General features: G+C 38.7%; 3 protein-coding genes across 3 annotated transcripts; all 3 read left to right on the top strand.

Annotated features, from left to right (window-relative positions):
• LOC128733838 (phenoloxidase-activating factor 3-like) lies at positions 1 to 1,878 on the top strand. Its single transcript, XM_053827661.1, has 4 exons — positions 1 to 859; positions 920 to 1,166; positions 1,226 to 1,413; positions 1,478 to 1,878. The coding sequence occupies exons 1-4, from the start codon at positions 1 to 3 to the stop codon at positions 1,876 to 1,878; spliced, it is 1,695 nt and encodes a 564-aa protein (XP_053683636.1).
• Positions 1,879 to 8,212: 6,334 nt separating this feature from the next.
• Positions 8,213 to 10,059, top strand: LOC128733835 (chymotrypsinogen A-like). Its single transcript, XM_053827653.1, has 3 exons — positions 8,213 to 8,478; positions 8,629 to 8,938; positions 9,727 to 10,059. The coding sequence occupies exons 1-3, from the start codon at positions 8,213 to 8,215 to the stop codon at positions 10,057 to 10,059; spliced, it is 909 nt and encodes a 302-aa protein (XP_053683628.1).
• A 427-nt stretch (positions 10,060 to 10,486) lies between these two features.
• On the top strand, positions 10,487 to 11,920 carry LOC128733830 (chymotrypsinogen A-like). The gene is made up of 3 exons (XM_053827647.1): positions 10,487 to 11,351; positions 11,412 to 11,658; positions 11,716 to 11,920. The coding sequence occupies exons 1-3, from the start codon at positions 10,487 to 10,489 to the stop codon at positions 11,918 to 11,920; spliced, it is 1,317 nt and encodes a 438-aa protein (XP_053683622.1).
• Positions 11,921 to 20,490: the final 8,570 nt, after the last annotated feature.

The following is a 20,490-nucleotide window of genomic DNA, read 5'->3' as shown; positions in this document are numbered from 1 at the left end:
ATGAAGACGGTCTTCATAGCCATACTCTCCGCGATGCTGGTTACAGTCAGCTGTAAACGCAAAGTTCTACTAGAGTGTGGTATTCCGAAGATCTGGGCCCAGGAGCTGATCACCAATGCACAGGACACCGCTCCGGGGGACTGGCCATGGCATGCAGCGATCTTTCGCCGCAAAGGTCATTCAACGGATTACGTGTGCGGTGGAACCGTAATCAGCGAAGAATTCATCGTGACGGCGGCTCACTGCGTCATGAATGCGGCGAACGGTTTCCAGCTGGCCCCCAATCGTATATTTGTTCGGTTGGGAATTCACGATCTGCATGTGATAAATCCAGAATTCATACAGCAGCATGAAGTCGGGAAAATTTTTAAGTTTGCGAACTTTACTCGATTTGTTGATGACATTGCATTGCTTAAGCTTAGCACAATCATTCGTTTTACCGACTACGTCCAACCGGCTTGTGTGAATTTGGAACCAAATATTACCGGAGAATATGGTACCGTTGTCGGCTGGGGCTTAACAGAAAATGACGAAACATCGCCAATTTTGAAAAAAGCGGACATTCCGGTGATCGATCCCGTTGCGTGCTTGAAAACCGATCGAGTGCTGTTCGGTCGAACTCTGGACGATGGTTTGTTCTGTGCTGGATATACAAACGGAACCGGCGTCTGTAATGGTGACAGTGGAGGAGGGTTGTTTTTCCGAAGAGCCAATTCTTGGTTCCTGGGCGGAATTGTGTCCTTTTCACAGATTCGATCAGACGGATACAAGAATTGTTATATGAAAGGTTATGGAGCGTTCACGAAGGTGCACCATTATGTCCCGTGGATCAGTGAAATCATGGGAATGAGCTTTCAGCGTAAGTTTATTTGAAAAGTGCTTTCGGGTTGAGAGTTGGCAATATGTTTCAATGTTGCAGGAAATAACGCCGTACAAGTTTGTAAAGCAGTTGAACCTAATCAAACGAGTTTATCTTCGAAGTTACTCCCTCGGCATTGTGGCGTTTACATTCCAAACCGTATCATTGGTGGAGTACAAGCCAAAGTATTTGAATTTCCTTGGATGGCACTTTTATTGGAAAACGACAAACCCTACATGTGCCAAGGAACGTTAATCAGCAAGCGTTATATCCTGACGGCTGCCCATTGCTTTGGTTATTCACTACCGTAAATTGTGAATTATTATGATAAACGAATTGAGAAGAAAAGAAATTTTCACATTCCAGCGACAAAGTGCATCTGGGTGAGCACACAATCGATCAGGATGTTGATTGCAATGATCGGGATGAGGATTGTGCGCCACCAGTCCGAGAATACGACATTGAATGCATCACCACACACCCAGAGTTTTCCTGGACGACATTCGCTGATGACGTTGCTCTGGTACGCTTGAGCGAAGAAGTTCGATGTGAAGGTATTGTACAACGCTCAACAATGTCTACATTAGGTTAAACATATAAATACTCTACGATCAACAGATCACATTCAGCCGATTTGCTTACCGCACACATCGGGCCTCAGAAACTACCAGCCACCTCGGTACATTGTCACCGGATGGGGTGATGACACCGATAGACTGTACCGAAAAATCTCGAATATTCTATTTAAAGTAACCAATCTATTAGCCCCCCATGCCGAATGTTACCAGTATAGACCCAACAATATTACTGAAAAACAATTGTGTGTCGGACCAATGGGTTTTGGTGGCCCTTGCATCGGTGAAGGTGGTGCCCCATTGGGCTATGGAGCCAAACTCTACGGAATGCGATTTGTACAGTTCGGTATCGATTCGATAGGGGAGTTGTGTGGTTCGGGACCAAAGTTTTACTCTAATGTGTCTTATTATATGGATTGGATCATAGCCAACATGAAACCGTGACGTGACCGGTTATGGACTCAAAAATTACTAAACAATTTAATTTATATGAGCAAACGAAGAAAAATCCATTCTAATTTATTATTTTGCAACTTTTCCAATGTTTGGTACATAAAATTCACCATAAAATACTTTTTGTATCACAAGCTATTCACTCCACAAGTTTTTCGCAAATATGTATTTCATTTGTTATTTACAATTTTTTTCAGAACTTCGGTGATGAATCACGGTTTAAGTTTAGTAGCATGTATGAACAGGTAAACAATTGCACCAATAGCAGATTTTACGAAAGCGAACACGTAGATTTCGAAGATAATTGTTTGGTACAACATCGCGGTAGGTTTGAAATAAGTATGAAGAGTTACGAAACTGTGTTCCCTAGAGAATTATTGTTTCGAGCAAGGATGTGTCAATCACTTTGACTCAATTTTGTTTAATTTGACAGAACTCTTTTAGCCGAACAAAAATTGAAAAAGTTTTATATGGGACGTTTTTAGGACTAGTTATAATCTACAATATTGCAGAATAAAGTTTTGCTGCATCGATTGTATTTATAACGGTTAACGGCTGCTACCCCATTGGTAACCAAATGTTCATTGTCACTCCGTCTGGAGCATCGAATGTCGAATGCTCGTACTGAAGCGGCGAAAAAGTATGATCACAAAAGGCACTGACTACCTGGCCTAGCCGGTCAACGGTTAAAGAGTCAGCCGGAGGCATTCCATCAGCATCTACTATCAAAATGTCAGAGGACTCCGATCGAAGGTTGACGACTTGTTCCTTTTCATATCTGACGCTGGTTATGAATTCACCGTTTACCAAAACCAGTGCAACTCAGTCAGACGGACAGCAAAATGGGAAGTCTCGGACAGCAAAATGAGCGACTCAGTCAGACGGACAGCAAAATTAAGAATGGGAGCTGTCGCGGATGTAACCATTTGACCATCCATAGCATCATCGGATAGTGTAACTAGCAATTTCACGGTAGCTCTCGAACCATTCAAAATTCTTTGAAGTTCGTGAGAGGTAAGCGTAGTCAGTCATGAAAATTCTAAAATTATCATATATGTATGTCTGTATGTAAGTATGTATGTATGTATGCATGTATGTATGTATGTATAAATGTATGGGGGTAGCCACCGTCACCTCAAGGGTTTCCCATTGTATGTAAATAGAATTTTATTGCAGAATCATATAATATCTACCTAGCAACTTTCATGTCAATGTTGTTTGTGAAGGACCGAAAGGGGTTGGGTTGGTGATCAGTAAGCAATGTCGCTTACATGATTCCATGGAAATATAATACACTCCTTCCAGCATAGACCTCCGGTTTCTAGATACATAACTTCGCCGTGCAAACTCATCTTGCGTGATGATTTGTATGCTAGAAGGGCGCGTCAAAATCCTCTCCGACCTTATATGGCTTGGGCTGGTTACCCCAATGGGGATGGGGAAAAATGGGGAAATGGGGAAAAATAGAATAATCTCACCAGCAGTTCTTAGTGTAGAATCATTCATAGTGTTGCATCATTTGAGTTTCCCTAAGTGCTTCCATCATTAATTTAATTTTTTTCTTCTGATACCCATGAGCATTATTTAACTTTTTTTCGGTCAGAGTTTTCACTGAACAGTAGAAGGTGTTTCGCGGAGCGTAAACGAAATAAATAATTAAAATAACTTATGTTTAGCTTACCTACTAATAAGGCACTGTGGCTCCATCGTCACCCAAACCCGAAGTTTTGAGATCAGGCATCCGGCAAACCACCCAGCATCGCACCTCCAAGCTTGGCTACTCAATACAGCATTACCAGGTAAGGCCACGTGGAGGCGCCAGGGTAGGGTCTTCGGATGGCTGGAGCTATGTTGGACGCTTCCTCATTTGCCTTCCCCATTTCATTCTCATGAAAATTCTAAAATTATCATCAGCAGAAATTCCCCGACAATTGAACAGAGGTTCATAGACTTTCGCATATTCTGATAAGGTAGTATGTCAATGTATCATCACATGAAGACTTGACGTAGGACTACGTCGTACAATATTTTTGCACCAATCGATCATATAATCTTCTATGCATCAACCTTACTGAAGCAAACTGTCGATTTTTAAGTACGTGCTTTCAAGGTTCAAAGTTTTTTCCACGCGATGATTTGTTTGTGAGAAGGGTGCAACATAAATTTTATTTCAGCCCTTCAGAAGTTTCCTCCTAATGATTGCGGATGACTACTCACTCCGTCCTCCAGCCTTTCACTCATATGAATGTTCCAGTTTGATGAGCTGGAATGATACAAATAATGAAAATAATATCTATTAGGGCTTACCTGTCAACAAGTATGGATGGAACAAGTATGGACAAGCTATGAAAGTTGTCTCAAACAAGTCTGTGTTTCTGGTGTTATCAGAGGCACGAAGTTTTTGCTTGTAGCAGTTTACATTCCTCCCGATAGAAGCAAGGTTGTCAGGTTCATAGACGAACATATCCTCTCGATCCGTTACGTGAGTTACGTGAGAAAGAGGCTTCTGACCACAGAATTCTTATCTGCAATGATTACAACAACCGCAAATTTCTTGGTTTAATGGGAAGGATGGAGTACAATACGACAATTTTCTCCTGCTTCCTGCTGCTAGTGTTGCTGTGGTTGATGGATTCGAGTGACTAAACTCAAAACAGGTGAATCCACTGAGTCATTACCTTGGATGAACACTCGACCTCGTTTACTGCCTTCCTGATCTGTGATTGGTGCAATAGCTCTGTGACTTTCTGTTATTTATACTATATCATAAGGTTTCGCCTGAAGTGTGTAAAGGTATGTTTAACACGATACGTGCGACAGATGCGGTAGCTCGTAACTGATCGGCTGACAGACTGTGGTCGAGTGTGCAGTGGATGCCCGCGCAAAGGCAGTTAAGTGAGTTGCTTGTAGTGGATGGTTGGTTGGAAAGCTCTTCCATTCCTTCTAATATGATCCTCGAGTCTTCTGTGTTTGCGAGTGACTGTACTACATAATCTGACACTGAAATAGCTGCGTCGGATGTCCCTGGTTTTAAAACACTCCATATATGGTTATTGCTAGTGTCAAGCAATTGAAGAGCTCCTACTTACCTGGTCCCGATGGTATTCCAGCTATTATTTTCTGTCGCTGCGCTACTGCTCTTACCCTGCCTTTCAGTCGGATTTTGAACAAATCGTTTGAGTAGCAGAAGTCGACTAACTTGATCGAATTCACCAGTACCTGCATCTCACAAATGGAAGCCGGAACGCAAATCCATGCTGTGTACACAGATATTGAGGAGATATTGATGTCCCGCAAAATAGTAACTTGGGGCCTTGTACTTTAATGGCATTGCTATTCTGCTACGTACTGGTATATACCGACGATTTAAAAATCTATCTAGTTGTGAAATCTGTCGACGATTGCCGCCGATTGCAAACACTACTGGACATCTTCGCTGATTGGTGTAACAGAAACAATGGTTATATCATTTCATCGTTGTAATGTAACTTGTGCTGGGCAGCTGGAATAGAATGTGTGCAACGAAGATTTGTCCGTATCGCTCTAGGACATTAACCGTGGCGTCTACCTAATAATCTACCCCGCTACGAAGACCGATGCCAACTTTTAGGATTGGAGTCGACTACAGACACGTCGGAAGATTCTACAGGCGACTTTACTAGCCAAGCTTCTGAATAATGGACTTGACGCCCGGGTTTTGCTGTCTCGAATTGATCTTCGAGTTTCACGTAGACAGCTTCGTTCATCGAGTCTACTGACAACATAGATTCCATCGGACCATGTACGGATTTTGTGAACCACTGACGTCATGCACTCGCCCGTTTCACGCTGGTCGAAGACTTTGTTGAATTCGGAAATATTACCACACGCGCTTTCAGTAAAAGAATAACAAGGTCCAGGATGCTAGACTTAATTTTAGATTTAATTTTCAAGGAAACAATGTCAATTGTCAGACGAATCGACCATTATACAAGACCAATATACAATATACAATATACAAGGCCGAGTGGATCAGCCGTCTGCCGAAAACCACAGTAGTGAGATTAGGCAGCCGCGAACTACGCAGCCTGGCACCTACTAGCTTAGCTCCTGATCCATCCCACAGCACAGTGGTCCAAACAGCGAAATACGTGATCGTTTGATATTGCGCCGGAAAGTTAAGTTTTTCGCAGTTAGTGTCTTTAGGAACATTTCTTGGTATAACAAGCCCCTTCTTGTGAGAGAAATCTTTGGGTGATTAATTCCCTTAAAAGTGAGATATTAAATTTATTTTCTCGTCTATTCGAGATACAGGTTTGGTCATTCGGTAAAGTTGCAGTAAATATTAATACAAACAACTTTGGCAAAGACACCATACTTGTATCTTTTCATGGAAGTTATCTATGAAGCGTTATTCGTGAACAAACCCTTTAAAACAGTTTTTAAATCCTGACTTATTCTGGTCAATTTTCACGTGTTCATAGTGTTCTAGAAAGTGGTTTATCTTGCTGAAATCAACGTTTTTGTAGAACATTATTACATGTTATTTTCTAAAGTTTCGGAGATTTTGAGCTTTTATGGTGAAAAATAGTACTTATTTGAGCTTAAGTATTTCTCAAGGTGGCAAATGGTGACAGATCAAACAACTCCCACTTAAAAGTACAACAAAAAACCTGTAAAACCAAGTACCAATTGACTATATCCTCAAAAGTTACAGTTGTTTTAAAAATCCATCTCAGTCATGTTTACACTACAATTAAACTGTACTTCGGATGCAATAAACGCCATTTTGTTTACGTTGACAATCGCTTTCTAACAAGTTAAGTTAACAACAATTTTTCACCTATTTCCAATTCGAAAATGAATGTTAAACTAAAAATTATTTGACGCAATTAATAAGAGAAAAACTTCCAAATAACTAACTTAAGTTTATTTTGTTCAATGTTGCATTGTTCTCTCCTTCCATAACATTTGATGAAGAGTCATCTCAACTACACCTTTATTTAACATAATTAACTATATATGACGTACTGCTTACTTAGTAATTCCGAGAAAATTCGGTCTTTCATGACTCGGCCTTTCGTGACAGTTGTTGAAATTCGGCCATTTGGATTTCGGCCATTCGTCATTCGACCATTTGTGTTTCGGCCATTCGGTACCAGCCCATTATGAGTATGTTCTTTTGAAAAGACATCAATCGAAGGAATTGAACAAAGTAGGCATAAGTTAGTTATTGGAAAGCTTTTCTCTTATTAATTGCGTCAAATAATTTTAAGTCTACATTCATTTTCGACTCAAAAATAGGCGAAAAAATGGCTGGTAACGCAACTTGTTAGAAACAGATTGTCAACATAAACAAAAAGGCGTTTATTGCATCCGAAGTACAGTTCAATTGTTATTGACTCAGATGGATTTTTAAAACAACTATAACTTTTGAGGATACAAACGGATACAGTCAACAGACACTTGCTTTTACAGGTTTTTTGTGGAAGGAGTTGTTTAATCTGTCACCATTTGCCACCTTGGGAAATATATAAGCTCAAAAAAGTACTATTTTTCACCATAAAAACTTAAAATCTCCGAAACTTTAGAAAATAACATATATTAATGTTCTACAGAAACATTGATTTTAGCAAGATGAACAACTTTCCAGAACACTATAAACACGTGAAAATTGACCAGAATAAGTCAGGATTTAAAAACTGTTATAAGGGTTTGTACACGAATAACGCTTCATAGATAATTTCCATGAAGAGACACAAGTATGATGTCTTTGACAGAGTTGTTTGTATTGATATTTACTACAACTTTGCCGAAAGTACTAAATCTGTATCTCGAATAGACGAGAAAATAAATTTCTTATCTCACTTTCAAGGGAATTAATCACCCAAAGAGTTCTCTCACAAGAAGGGGTTTGTTATACCAAGAAATGTTCCTAAAGACACTATATACGAAAAACTTCACGTTTTACCGCAATATCAAACGATCACGCATTTCACTGTTCGCATCCTTGATTAATTCATGCGAAAAGTCTTGTAAGCAAACAAAACTAGTCCACTTTTTCGTTTTTAAGATTTCTGATTTCGGGTTATTACCTGCTTGTAAACCATAGTCCTACGCCATGAATCAAACGAAGCGTTGCAAAATTGTATACGGTTATACGCTTCCAAACGCAGCATCGAACAGACAGTCATTGCAACATTGTATTCAACATTAATTTATGACGCAGATAAGAGTTCGTGCCAAATTTTCATTTGAAAGTTTGAAGACAGCACATTATCAGTATCCGTACGCCAATCGAAGCGTTCAGTCGATGGAAGAAAAAATAAGATCGATAATACTAAAAATGAGAAAATCAATCATAGCCATGTTCACTGTGCTGCTAGCTACGATCAGCTGTAAACGCCAAGAGCCACTGGAGTGCGGCATTCCGAAGATCGGTGGCAACGAGTTGATCACCACTGGAAAGGACACCGTTATGGGCGACTGGCCCTGGCATGCAGCCATCTATCACCGCAAAGGACATTCAACGGATTATGTCTGCGGAGGAACCGTAATCAGTGAAGAATTCATCGTGACGGCGGCTCACTGTGTCATGAATGCAGCGACCGGGTTTTAGCTGACCCCGAATCGTATATTTGTCCGGCTGGGTGTTCACGATCTGCACGTGATAAATCCGGGATTTGTGCAGCATCATGAGGTCGAAAAAATTTTTAAGTTTGCGAACTTTACTCGATTTGTCAATGATATTGCCTTACTTAGGCTTAACACAATCATTAGTTTCAGCAATTACGTCCAACCGGCTTGTATGAATTTGGAACCGAATATTACCGGACAGTATGGTACTGTTATTGGGTGGGGATTAACGGAGTACGACGAAACGTCTTCAATTTTGAAAAAGGCGGATATTCCGGTGATCGAACCAGTGGCATGCTTGAAAACCGATCGAGTGCTGTTCGGACAAACTCTGGACGATGGTCTATTTTGTGCTGGATATACAAATGGAACGGGAGTCTGCAATGGTGATAGTGGAGGAGGTCTATTTTTCCGAAGATCCAACAAGTGGTTTTTGGTAGGTATCGTGTCCTTCTCACAGCTTCGATCAGATGGATCCAATAGATGTTATATGAAGGGCTATGGAGCATTCACGAAAGTGCACCATTATATTTCGTGGATCAGTAAAATCACGGGAATACGTTTCCGGCGTAGGTTCAATTGAAATGGGCTTTGGAGATGGCATTAAGTATCGATTTGTTTCAATGTTGTAGGAAATAACGTCGGAGAAATTTGTAAAGCCGTTGAACCAAGTCAAACGAATATGGCTACGAAGTTATTTCCACGGCATTGTGGTGTGTATACTCAAAACCGTATCGCTGGTGGACTGCAAACTGCCAATGTATTTGAATTTCCTTGGATGGCTCTATTAGTGGTGAAAGGTACATCACAATCGTGCACAGGAACGTTGATAAGCAGGCGTTATATCCTTACGGCAGCACATTGTTTTGGTTATTCTTTTCCGTAAATTTTGAATTGTTCTGGTTAGCGAACGAAATGATAATTGTCCTATTTTAGCGACACCGTACGTCTCGGTGAGCACACTGTCGATCAGGATAATGATTGCAATAACCGAGGCGAGGATTGTGCTCCACCAGCACGAGATTATAGCGTCGAGTGCATCACCAGACACCCAAAGTTTTCATGGATGACATTCTCTAATGACATTGCTCTGATTCGCTTGAGTGAAGATGTTCAATATGACGGTATTGTCATAGGATATAATATGATAAAAAATATGTATGAATTGTATAACCTATCAATCCGACAAATCACATTCAACCGATTTGCTTGCCGCACACGCAGGACCTCAGAAACTACCAGCCACCTCGGTATATATTCACCGGATGGGTTGGACCCTTGGATGAAGTTATTTTGCATATGCCGGTAAAGGCGACCCTGCAATTAGCCGACAAATCCAAGTGTGGGTCCAGCGATGGCACCGAGAAACAACTGTGTTTAACGGGAGGTTGTTTGGGCTACGGTGGAAATCCGGTGGGCTATACGGCCGAACTGTACGGAATGCGATTTGTGCAGTTTGGTATGACGTCACTGCAGATACCATGCGATTCGGGACCATCGTTGTATACTAATGTGTCTTACTATATGGATTGGATTATTGCCAACATGAAACCTTGATTCTTAAGTTTTGTCCAAAAAATATATACAGGACTATATATAGCGGACTTCCGGCACAATTTAGCAGTTGAAATACGATATTTTTCCTACGTGAATCCGTTTGTAAAGGAATCTTTTATTGATTGCTGTTTTCCTCATGAATTTCTTGTCAATTCGTCAATAAACACAAGAGTTATAATAAGCCTTCAAAACCAGTCTCATTTTGCTCTTTTTAGCTTTCGATTTAACCGCCTTATTTCTCTGTAGTCGTAGTCCTGCGTCAAGATTCAAATAAAATGCTGCAACATTGAACGAGTACTAACGCCTCTAATCTGCCAGAATTATTCATGCCAAATTATAATTTGGAAGTCCACAGATAGCACATACATTATCAGTACAGGTTCACTCTGTGGACGCAACAAAAAGTTCGACTCTTTGCGACGTGACAATGAAAGTGAAAAAGTCAATCATAGTTTTGCTCTCTACGGTGTTAGTTGTAGTCTGCTGTAATGGCAACATTTTACCGGAGTGTGGCATTCCACAGATCGGTGGCAATGAGCTGATCACGAACGGAAAGGATACTGCGCCGGGGGACTGGCCCTGGCATGCAGCCATCTATCACCGCAAAGGTTCTTCAACGAACTATGCCTGCGGAGGCACTATTATCAGCGAAAATTTCATCGTGACGGCCGCTCACTGCGTCATGAATGCGGCAAACGGTTTTCAACTGGCTCTAAATAGAATATTTGTTCGGTTGGGAATTCACGATCTGTATGTGATAAATCCAGAATTTATACAGCAACATGAAGTTGGAAAAATATTTAAGTTTGCGAACTTCACTCGATTTGCCAATGACATTGCGTTGCTTAAGCTTAGCACAATCATTCGCTTCACCAATTATGTGCTACCGGCTTGCATAAATGTGGAACCAAATATTACCGGAGAATTCGGCACCGTTATTGGTTGGGGCTTAATGGAAACTGAAGAAATGTCGCCAGTTTTGAAAATGGTGGACCTTCCGGTTATCGAACCAGTTGCGTGCTTGAAAACTGATCGAGTGCTGTTCGGTCAAACTCTGGACGATGGTCTATTCTGTGCCGGATATACAAACGGAACCGGTGTCTGCAATGGGGACAGTGGAGGAGGGTTATTTTTCCGAAGAACCAATACTTGGTTCTTGGGCGGAATTGTGTCCTTCTCACAACTTCGGCCAGATGGATCCAATAAATGTTTTACGAAAGGTTATGGAGTGTTCACGAAGGTGCAGCATTATATCTCGTGGATTAGTGAAATCACGGGAATGAGTTTTCAGCGTAAGTATTGTGAAGCAGTTGTGAGCTAACGTTTATTATCGATTTGTTTGAATGTTGCAGGGAACAACGTCCCGCGAAAGTGTAAAGCAGTTGAACCAATTCAAACGAATATGTCTTCGAAATTACTTCCTCGGCATTGTGGCGTTTATGTTCCAAACCGTATCATGGGTGGAGTAGTAGCCCAAGTTTTTGAATTTCCCTGGATGGCACTATTGATGGACGCTCGCAAAGAATTTATGTGCCATGGAACGTTGATTAGCAGACGTTATATCCTTACGACTGCAGATTGTTTCGCATATTCTCTACCGTAGATTGTAAATTTCCTTTGTAATTTGAAATTGCAATTAAAACTTTCACATTTCAGTGAAAAAGTGCGTCTGGGTGAGCACACAATCAATAAGGATATTGATTGCAATAACCGTGATGAGGATTGTGCTCCACCAGTTCGAGATTACGATATTGAGTGTTTCACTGTGCACTCAAAATTTTCGTTGAGGTCCGTCTCAGGAGCTGATGATATTGCACTTGTACGCTTGAGCGAAGATGTTCGATTTGACGGTATTGTATAAAAGGCTTGACAATCTCTATTTCTCGTTATACGAAATTGAAGATATAGTTTGTTTGGTCTTAAGAAAGTGAATGATTTTAAACTTTCATAATATACAGAGTCGGCTGTGTATGAGCCGTTCCGAATTATAGTGGTCTATTGACCATCGTATCGAAAAATATCCAAAAAAATCTTATTGTTTTGCATAGATGTACTCTGCAAACAATAAAAATTTAAAAAAGTAGGTTTCCAACCTGCTTTTCTCATGACGATTCTGTTCCGCATTATAGTGGTCTATGTACATGGAACTAGTTAATAACCGAAATTTGACCATTTTTGATTTCAAAAGTACGTTGTAACACAATGTTAGACTTCTACTCGTTTTACCCTTTCATCTGATACCCATATTGTAGGGATTTTGCAATATTTCTAGTCATATGCGGTCATTTTTAGAAAACCGAAAGTCGCCATCTTTGATTCTAAAATGGTGTCAGAGCACGATATTTCCTGCCCAGTCGTCATACTCTTTCACCAATATCATTTTCTGGTGGTTTGGTATCATTTATTGACTCTTACAAATTCCATTGATATAGACCACTATAATGCGGAACGTATCGGGGATTTCAGATAAATTATATAAATAAATTATTATATATCTCATGTAGAATCACTTTATATGCTGCACATTAGAACACTTGGTTTGGAGAAAATATTTCACTGGATTTTTTTTATAGAGTTTATTAGATAATTGAGTCTCCTGTAAAAATTTACTGAATTGTCATTAGATCACTATAATTCGGAACGGCTCCTATATAACTCAAAATACATTATATAGACTAAGGGCACCATTATTAGTTCTATTAGGACCATCATACCTTTTTAATTACAATTGCGGCAAAATGCTATGTACACCAAATTGTCAATATTCCGAATTATAGTGGTCTATTGACCATTTTGGTCAAAAATGAGATTTTTGCATAATTCGCATCTTTATCGATAGATGTACTATATAAACACTAAAAATTACAAAATAGGTTTCCAACCTGCTTTTTTTCATGATGAATTTTTGGTCCGGAACAGAATGACCATTCTGTTCCGCATTATACTGGTCTATGTGCATGGGACTTACTTGTGACAGAGATTGAGATAAAACTCCCATAATTTGGGCATTAGGTGAAAGTAGTTAATAAGCGTAAGTCGACTATTGTTTTTTTGGTGCCGATTGGACTCCCCCTCCGTCTATGGGAGACTCCCCCTAGTCAGCAAAAGCCTCGTATTCGTCAAATCCGCTAATTTTCGTTTGCTCATATCTGCGGAAATATTAAGTCTAGAAAAATACTATTTTCACATTTTCAAAGAAAATTGCCCAACGAATTCGAAAAAGTTAATATTTTTTAGCACCAGTGCTGCCAAATATTTTTTAATTCGATTTGAAAACTAAAGTTCTATTTTTCTCTCAATGAATACATTTTAATCTCAAAAGTTCCGACTCCATCGTATTCCAGAGATATTTTTTACATTAGAATTACTTATCGTCACGAAGTATTCCTTGCCGTTTTGAAGCAAGCGGCCTCCAATTTCTTATGTAAAACCAAGAGCAAAACATTTTTTTCAAGAAGTAGTGAGTCTCTATGCCCAGTTGTGAAAGCATGTATACAATATGTAGTAACATTTTCCTGAGCAGTGTTGCCAGCTTTTTAGTTTAAATTTTGGAATTTGGAAACACTGTCAAATGTTTTTTATTTTTATATAAAAAATCTGGCAAATACGATGGAGTTGGAATTTTTGAGATCAAATTGTATTCATTGGGAGAAAAATAGAGAAAAATAGTTTTTAAATCGAATCGAAAAATATTTGGCAGCATTGATACTAAAAAAGTACTATTTTTTCAAATTCATTGGGCAATTTTCTTTGAAAATGTGAGAATAGTGCCTTTCTGGACTTAATGTTTTCGGAGATATAAGAAAAAGAAAATAAGTGGAATTGACGAAAACAGCCCAAGTAACAATTTGGGTTTTATAACACTCTTATGATGGTTTATATGACCAATTTTGGTCTTAAAAACCGCAATAAGAGTGCAATAAAACTAACATACAGTTGGGTTTCGATTTTGGCAACAAATGCGTGTCGCCTATGTTGCCAAAATCGAAACCGTGCCAAAATCGAGACCCTTTTTCGATATGAAAAAATTTAATGTAAATGCTTTAGAAGTTGACTAAATATCATTAATAACCGATTGCAACCATTTTATGTTTGAAAAGTCCGACAAGAGCTATCCGTCCGATGCAAATAAGTTATTGACACCCTGCGGTAAGACGTAGTCCTACGGCAATAAAAATATTATTGTTCGAAACCACATAACTTTTCTTCATGAACATACTCAGGGCATCATTTTTTCGTCATTTAAAGCATGTATGCGGAAACTGGTTGATATTTAAGCATATTTTTCGAAGAGAAATGTCTTGTGTTGCCAAAAACGGATACTTTTGTTGCCAAAATCGAGGCATGCCAAATTCGAAATCCAACTGTACTTGGGACGGCTTTTGCATATAAAAACGGGGTATCAAACTTGGAATTCTGACCGAATTTGATAAAAATCCAAGAAGGTCCATTACAAGTTTTACTTTTTCTTGGTCACTTGACGTGGAATGACCCATTTTCAATTTATTCAATATTATTTTATATTTTAACATTATTTTCAATATAGTACAAGGAAAATTTGAATTGCAATTCAAACAAAAGGGTATGAGATAATTTTTCATTCAAACGAATATGAAATTGCTCAGAGTAATGCAATGTACTGTTCCGCTTCAAGTTTACCCTCTATAATCTATGAAAATAGTCTTGTTAAAGTATTTAGATATAAAATCGTTTGGAAATTTTAATAAGACGTATTCTTACACAAATCTAAGTGTAACAGTGTAGTTATCTTTCTTCTTCACTTTATCGTCTATTTCATCTCTATCTCAATATTTTCCTGATTTTCATTCCGTTATCGAAACTTGACCTGCTGTTTTTACACTACAAACTTCGCAGCCAGCTGTACAGGACAATTGCAGGGCAAGTTGCTGCGACTATTGATTATTGACTCTAACAGCGCCTCCCAGCCGAGATTCGAATATACGACGACTAGTTTATTAGATCAGCATCGTACCTCGAGGCCAACTGAGACGCTACCTCACCTACCTCGTCGTTCAAGTTTATCCGGATTTTAGACTCGATTAACCGGGTGAAGAATTTTTTTTAAATTATCGTCATATCATCTGTGAAAAAATTATAACAAAAGGATTTTTATGACTCAAATTATAAAATTACTCTTACCTTCAAGATGGTATGGAAAATAATTAAGAATCTACACAATGGGCGGCGCTAGTGTCTTAGTAATAACTATAAGAAGTTGTTTTCTTTGGAAAGGGTGTTTAGGTTACAGTTGCTATTTAACTAATTAAGAAATTAGTTAATATTTTACTATTTACCATTTATTTATTTATGTGACATAATTGCCTTTTAAGTTCTTGCAAGTTTCGATTTAAAAGAATTAGTGAAAAAATGCAACAATTCGGCACCAGCTTTTCAAAAGGGCCAATCTGCAAAGTGTAAACAAGCTGAGTGAGGGTTTTTTTGCTATGCCAGTCCACCAGAAAATAACTCTCACTCGGTTGGTTTTCTATGATTATACAATTTTCATGAATCGTGCCAAATGTTTAGAAAGTAACTGGGATGAACACATTCCCACTGAGACCAATAGATTAAGTGAGTTGGTGGGATTTTCTGGCCTTCTTAGAAATACCATTAATAGATGGTAGATGGATTTTTACAGGCAGTTAACGTAGCTAGAGAAAAAAAATGAGTGTCGAAGTTAACTATTTCTCATAGCCTTGTAGTAGTGAGACAATTCTGTACTATTTCGATATTATCTTAAAGCTGGGATTAACCTTCCCGAAGACCGAAACTTTCTAGATAGTCAGCAGCGCAAGATACAGCCTGTATATGAATATTAAATATACACTAGCGCCACATAGTGAGACAATTCTGCGCTATTTTTTATACCACCTGGAAGCTGGCAGTCATTTGAATAACCTTCCCGAAGACTGCAACTTTCTAGATAGTCAACAGCGCAAGATACAGCCTGTATATGAATATTACATATACACTAGCGCCACGTAGTGAGACAATTCTGCGCTATTTTCCATACCACCTTAAAGCTGGTAGTAATTTGAATAACCTTCCCGAAGACCGCAACTTGCTAGACGGTCAGCACCGCAAGATACAGCCATTTACAAATCTCATGGATATAGACCACTATGTTGCGGATTACGGTAAAAATATATATGAAATCATAGTGGTCTATGTACATTGGTGTGAATAAATCGTATATTTTGACAAAAGTTGGGCTTTTTATGTATTCTCATGTTAAATCACTTTATACACTACACATTAGAACACTTGGTTTGGAGAAAATAATTGTTTAGAATTTATTATAGAGTTTTTTAGACAATTGCGTCTCCTGTAAAATTAACTAAATGGTCAATAGACCACTATAATTCGGAGCGGGTCATATTTGGATTGAAACATAGACGAAACATTTAGAGGAAAAAAACTCCGAGGTGTTTATATTCGTACGTAAATAAAAATGAAAAATGATAAAAATAGGACTAATAATGGTGCCCCACCCGATATTATAAGATATAATATGCCGCAAAAATCCTGTCAATCCAACAGATCATATCCAGCCGATATGCTTGCCGCACACACCGGAACTCAGAAACTACCAGTCGCCTCGATATATCGTCGCTGGATGGGGTCTAACTGCGAAATATGGTACAACCACGTCGATTACGCTGCTAAAAGAGTCTATTCAATTATCCAAGCGGTCCGAATGTATCCACGCGTATATGACCTTATATGGAAACAGCCATATTTCCGAAAAACAGCTGTGTGCAATAGATCCGAATGTTAGTCCTTGTTTCTCGGAACTTGGAACACCGCTGGGGTATACAGCCAACCTCAACGGAATGCGATTTGTACAGTTCGGTATTAGTACCATAAACGTGGAATGTCTTTCGGGATTTTCGAAATTTACTAATGTGTCTTACTATATGGATTGGATTATTGCCAACATGCAACCGTGACGATTCGCTACTTTTGAATGATGAAAGTTCACCGTCTAAATGTCCCAAGAATGGTCTGTAAAACTGAGCTGCCGTAACATAAGCAACTGTTAAAACAAATACAATGACAGCATTAAAGTTGCATTTTGCGTTGCAAATACACTCGTCTAGTAATTGTCGAATTGTCAAAACAAGGTACTAACTTGCACCCGATATCTATTTACCTTAACTTTTACGCGGCTTTTGTGACATTGCCGCTTTCCTTTTACTTAACAACATTTTTTATCCTTGTTGCCAATTAAGGGAGGGTATTGTTTCAACGCAGGATTATGCATCATGACTCGACTTTTATCAATTTATCTAGATGTCATAATTTGACGCAACTTTGATGAGTAACTAAAAGATGCAATGCGTCATTTATAAAAGTGAAAGTGTAATACTTTTTAGAGGTTTGCTTACCCGTTATTATTAGAATTAGATATTAGAATTTTTTGTCTGATAAACCTGGATAGGTTCTTCTTATCAAAAATTAACGTGGTCCTCTACAAATAACAATCTTTACAGGATAAATAAAAAATTATGCTCAATTAAAGTCATCAAATGGAAATGGAGAGAAAATCCAGATTCGCAGTTCACGACAGGAAACAGCAATCGATTGCAAACAAAACTCAAAATATGCTCTGCTCAAATGTTTAAAATTGATTCGCGATAAATGTCATCCCACGTCATAACGCTATTGCTAGTTATGTTTCTAAATTTAAATTGAGATTTCTTAATTTTGCATCAATTTGACTCATTCCTGGATTTATCCTCTTACCAATTCGCCGTTATGGTCCCAGGTTTATTCCAAATTTCAAATAACATTCATTTAAATTTCGGTAAACAAGCAATTTTTAACCCAAATTAAAATTATCGGCAATTATTTTATTGCAATTTTGGTTCATTTTTTATGTAAGACTACATTTTACGACGGCATCCTGCCTTCGTCATTCCAAAAAATCTAAATTAAGTTTTAAGCGCCATAACTCTGCCATTTCCTAATCAATTTTCAATAGTTTCACCGCAATCTATCGGAAAATCTTCTTCGGCACCGAACTTTCAAAGTTCAAACTGATCGAGCAACACCCGTCCGCCACCCACGAAGTTCACGTACCAAGCTTCCGTTTTAATTTGGTCGCCTTGGTCAATTCCAAATATTCCGATCCGTGTTTGCTGCAATGTTCGTAGTACTTATTCTTTGAGCGGGCTGTCTTACTAGAGCCACGCTACCGATTCTCGTTATGGGTCTACATCTTAGCTCTAGTGCCGGAATATTACATTTCTTAACTCAGTCGTCCGCTCTGGGTCAGACACTGTCGTGAGCCGCTCCTAATCTAGACGGCAGGCGCCCGCAGGATTCAGCCGCGACTGGCATGAAGTTAGACGATCTAAGCAGACGATTGGCAAAGCTAGGTCTCGTGCTATCCCCTTCCCTGTCCGTATATGGCCTTAACTTCCAACGGGTTACCCGAGCTCGGCTAAGGTTGCTAGTATTCCGGTTGGTACTTTGAATAGATAGGGATAGCAGTTGCCTGTGTTGGTGGCTCCACAGCGTGGTTATCGCTTACAATTCTTATCCTGTCCCTGCTGATCTTCGCCTTTACTTCTCCATTCAACAGGGTCTGGAAGTGCTCCATCCACCTGGCTGCTACCGCCGTTTTGTCGGTAAGCAGGTTGTCAGCTTTATCAATGCACATCATTGCAAGCATGTTTCTTGCTCTCAGCATATTCAAAGATGTGTTGGCGTTAGATTTAGAGGTAGTCCGTCTCTTGCTGCTTTCCAGAAAAAAAATAAATGAGCCAAAAATAAATGAGACAGAAGGGGGAAAACGGAAGAAAGCACGAAGGAAAACGTGGCAAAAATTAGACAAACGGAACAGAAAACATAAAAAAGACAACGAAAATAAATAAAAACTGGCATGCAAAAAAGAAAAACGAGAAAAAAAAACGTGACAGAATGCAAAGGAAACTGGAAAGCAAAAGAAGAAGAACGAAAGAGAAAAGAAGTAAAATGCAAGAAAAGGAAGCATGCAAAGGAATGCAAAGCAAAATGAAGCTAGCGCAAAAAAGAAAATAAGGATAAAATGAATAGAACAAAAAAGAGGAAAAGCGGGATAGAAAAGTTGGAAAGGAAAAGGATAAAATGCGGGAGCAGGGAAATGGAGTAACGAGAACAGAAAAAGAGAAAAACGGGACAAAAAAATTAAAAAAATGAAAACGGAATACAAAAGGGCTTAAACGGGAACGAAAAAATGAGAATGACAGAAATGGCTGAGAAGAAAGACATAGTAACACAGAAGAACGGAACAGGCGAAAACGAAAAACGGGACAGAGAAACGTAAAAAGACCAAAAAAAGAGTAAAAAAGAAAGAAGTCGAAACGGAGTAGAAACTGACAAAAATAAGAGAAACAGGCCTGAAAACGAGGAAAAACGGTAAAAGAGATGAAAAATGAACAGGAATATCAGGAAGACGGCTGAAAACAGGACAGGAAAACGGAAAAAACGAACAAAGAAAGAGGGAACAGGGGGCAGAATGAAAGGAAAAACGAGAAAGAGAGAAAACGAGACAAGAAAATGAATACGGAAAAGAAAACAAGAGAAACCAGAAGTGAAAACAAGCCAGAGAGATAAAAGGCAAACGGGATATAAAAGGAGAAAGATGGTACAAAAAAACTAGGAAATGGGACAGAAAAACAAAAGAAGAAAAAAGACGTAAAATGGGAGAAAATAATAGAAAACGGGAAGGGAAAAGAAAAAATGAGAGCCAGAAACAGAATAAACGCGACAGAAAAGACTAAAATTTAAAAAAAGGAACAGACAAAGACGGAAAACGAGAAGGTAATAAAGAGTTAGAAAAAGTCTTGATTCGGAGTGAAAAAAGGAAAAAAGAAAAGAGAAAAGGCAGAAAACGGGACAAAAAATAAACAAAAACGTCTGAAGTTTTTGGAGCGTCTTAGTAGAAATAGATAAGGCCATTACAAATATTTAAAAAAGTTTTTGCACCTCCGGTATTAGGCCACTGAAGGGGGGGGGGGCGAAAAAAAAACGAATAGAATTTTTTAATTGAGCAAAAAAAAATACGGATTTTATGCATATTTACTTAAAGTTTAAACGTGAAAATCAAATCTATTCTTGCTTTTAATATATACGTTGTTATTTTTCAAGCAAAAATCTACGAATAAAAAGCCAAAAACGAAAGAAAATTTTTTTGGACGAGTTTCGGAAATTCCACTGTTTGAACTTCCATTTCTATTTCGTGCTACAAGCGTTAACTCAAGTCGTGCACTCATTTTTGAGTTTTTCAGGCTGTAGAGCCCACAGACAATTGATTTTATAAAAAAATTGTACTCATATCCTACCAATTATTTTTTTGCCCCCCGATTTTTCAAGCCAATTTCCAAGGTGATTCCAAAATGATTTGCAATGGCCTAAATAGTAGAA

This window comes from Sabethes cyaneus, chromosome 2 (genome assembly GCF_943734655.1).
Source record: "Sabethes cyaneus chromosome 2, idSabCyanKW18_F2, whole genome shotgun sequence".
In the NCBI taxonomy this organism is placed as follows: Eukaryota; Metazoa; Arthropoda; class Insecta; order Diptera; family Culicidae; genus Sabethes; species Sabethes cyaneus.
The sequence above is the reverse complement of the archived record's forward strand: the minus strand, read 5'-3'. Positions and strand labels throughout refer to the sequence as shown.